Raw genomic sequence first — 2,961 nt, forward strand, 5'->3', positions numbered from 1 at the left:
CTGCCACGCGTATGTACTCCCTACAGGTGAAGAGGAAGCCCTGTCCAGGATGAGATTCTTTCCTCCAGTAAAATACTAGAGAACCTTCCTTCTCACATATAAGAATAGCTAGGAGCCCAGTCCAGGATGACATTCTCCCGTCCCCAAATACTCGAGAACCTTTCTTCTCACAAATGAGAATAGCTATATGATACTCTCTACGGATGAAGAGGAGCCCTATTAAGGGTGACACATTCTCCTCCTCCAGCCAAATACTCGAGAACCTTTCGTGATGCCTTCAACATTGTATCTGCAGTTCAAATGTATAACTTCATACGAGTAGAATATATGCAATCTTGCGAATTGGATTTGTTTTCAAAACAAGCAGACGTAAGAGAGAACACACGCACGCAGGGAGCAAGAAAATCTCTGAGGACGAGAGAGCCCCCCTTTACAAGAGACCGAAAACAAATCAAACAAGAAAGAGAGAAACTACTCAGTAAGCAGAGCTAGGCGTTATGGTCTTATCAGTAGTAGACAAGCATAGTTTACCGTGTTGGTTTCGAAAAATTCCAGACTGACATATTATATGTAAGGCATAAATCTTGAGTGGCCACAAGGTAAGCATAAGCAAGCATCTGGTAATATTGAAGCCTGCTACAAACGCATTTGTCAGCTTTAACAAATTACCTGCTGAAGCCCATAAGGGCATGCATTACCAATGCACTTTAAAGCTGGTTTTCTCCCTCAATAAAGCTGAAGTTTAGATATTAAGCTAAAGAGATTTCAATTCCTCCAATCGCGTTGACAACAAGAAAGAGGCAAGCACATAGAATTATCTTAGATTAATTTCTGCCAGCTTTATGGCCTTATGTATTGAAGCCCTAATCTCAAATTCTTCTAAGAACAGACGAAGTCTCAAAAATGCAAACCATACGCTGAACAAAGATGGGAATCACGGAAGTAGACTCCATGCTAACCATTACACCAGTATACATGGATTTTCCCACGAGCAGCCATATCGAGACAAAGCAACATGTGTAACATCTTAAGCAGGATACTTTGAAAAACCAGTAGTCTAAATTTCAGACATTATCAATTACCTCAAAACCCACTGAAATGTAGTAGCCAGTGGCCACCCCAACAGAACTACGTGACAAGTATTTCCTGCTGACATCACACTAAGCCCAACTCATGTGACACCAGCTCTGGACAGATCAGCTCAAACTCTTTAGAAAATGAGCGCTCTCAAAACCCATCTTCACAAAAGACCAACTAAGAGCACGCGTACTTCAGGATTGACAATATCTGACCAAATACAAGAATCTCAGGGTTAATATAGAACACGCTTCAATCTCTAGCAACCCTGTTCTATGAGATAATCGCCAAGCCTCTCCACAATAGTATTGCATTCTGGAGGCGAAACAGGTTCGTCATAAATGCCTATCACCACAGCCAGGGCCGTCTTCTTTATCGTTACCCCACCTGAACCCTGTTGTCAACACCGTTGCAGACACTGAGCTAGCAGTCCTACCCGCTTGACATTGGACAAAGTACCATAACGCGGATGAAATACAAGTCGAAGCGTGTCGTACCTTCTTTCCTCGAATCACAACTCCTTGCTCACCCTGGAGTACCAGATACTTTGTTCCTCCAATGAAAAGACCCCGCTGTGCTAGCTCGCTCGAGTCCGTGAAGGCATTCGCGATGGCTGTCATTTCCTCGGGTTTGATCTGCGTGAGGAAAACAAAGCGAGGATAATAGAATTTTGAAGACAACAACTAGATTCGGCTATCCAATGCAAGACCCTGCGGGACCGGTCACACCCCATACAAAAATTCAAACATCCCCATGGCAGTCGCCGAAGTGGACGCCTCATGGATTTTTGAAACAAACTTTCAATAATAGACAAATGCCATGTTTCCGGGTAAACGAGCCCCAAGCCTCACAGAACTGCAACAGCAAACTACGCACCGAAGCTGTAGGAAAACGGAACCACTTGCTACCTCGGGGAACTTAGGGCTGGAGGCCCAGACAGAGCCGTCGAGGCCGACGATGGCGGCGGAGGTGAGGGAATGGCCGGAAGGCAAGGGGCAAAGGAGGTAGTCATCGACGTAAGTTTGCCAAGACATGGCTGGAGAGGAGGGAAGGGAGGAAATGAAGGTGGGAAGGAGGAGGAGGAGCTCCAACAGAGAGGCAAACGATCATCCAAAGCTATGGCCGTGGCTGTGGCTGAAGCTGTGGCTATGGCGATGAGAAGTTGTGTAATATGGCTATGGCGAAGACAGGTGGTGAAGACGATGACTATAAAATGCATTTCACGTCCGCTTTTCAAGTCCATTCCCCCCCGCCCCCCTTAATTATAACACGGCCTTAACTCTCGCTTAGATACACTAATTAAATACCATAGTCTCTCTTTCGGCCAGCTCACGCCCTTTCTATATTATCTCTCCCTTGCCAAGCAATCCTCTATGACCTCTCCCTTGCTAAGCATCTTTTTTCTTGCGCCCACGGCGGCCAGGGTTGAATTGTCGCCTTACCATGCGATCGAATCCCTTTTTCGAAAATTACTAGCGACACGTCACATCCACCTTGCAAGACCCCAATAGGTCACATCAAGCATGTCAAGCCTGGAAGATAAGTTGCAACGCTGAAATGGCTGAACGTGATCGGTGATTTTTTGCTCTATTAGGATTTGTCAGCAGCATCAGCGGCCTTCTTCGGCCCTCGACAATTACAAAAAGCCCAAGGTTGCCTTTTCTTGCAAACGAAAATGGCTCGTGGTGGCTAGCATTGCTTGCCATTTTCTTTTGTTAAGGGTGCAAAATTGCCCCCACTTTGCCTTGAGTCACTCTCTGCCGATAGGCTATGAGGGGATTTTTCCTTAAAACGTGAGAAATACTCCCGTGCTAGCACAACTTTGGAACTCTATGACAACCTATGAGAACATTAGCTATTGAGAACTTCAGCTCCACAGTCATC

The 2,961-nt window shown here is 45.7% G+C and overlaps 1 protein-coding gene across 1 annotated transcript; it reads right to left on the reverse strand.

Annotated features, from left to right (window-relative positions):
* Positions 1-1,040: 1,040 nt before the first annotated feature.
* On the reverse strand, positions 1,041-2,282 carry LOC147893710 (profilin-like). The gene is made up of 3 exons (XM_087385548.1): positions 1,986-2,282; positions 1,575-1,712; positions 1,041-1,471 (listed from the first exon to the last, which is right to left on the reverse strand). The coding sequence occupies exons 1-3, from the start codon at positions 2,109-2,111 to the stop codon at positions 1,337-1,339; spliced, it is 399 nt and encodes a 132-aa protein (XP_087241674.1). The 5' UTR covers positions 2,112-2,282; the 3' UTR covers positions 1,041-1,336.
* Between the last annotated feature and the right edge of the window lie 679 nt (positions 2,283-2,961).

Source organism: Dipteris shenzhenensis, chromosome 15, assembly GCF_047967505.1.
Source record: "Dipteris shenzhenensis isolate YYH24624 ecotype China chromosome 15, Dip_SZ_1.0, whole genome shotgun sequence".
Lineage (NCBI taxonomy): Eukaryota > Viridiplantae > Streptophyta > Polypodiopsida > Gleicheniales > Dipteridaceae > Dipteris > Dipteris shenzhenensis.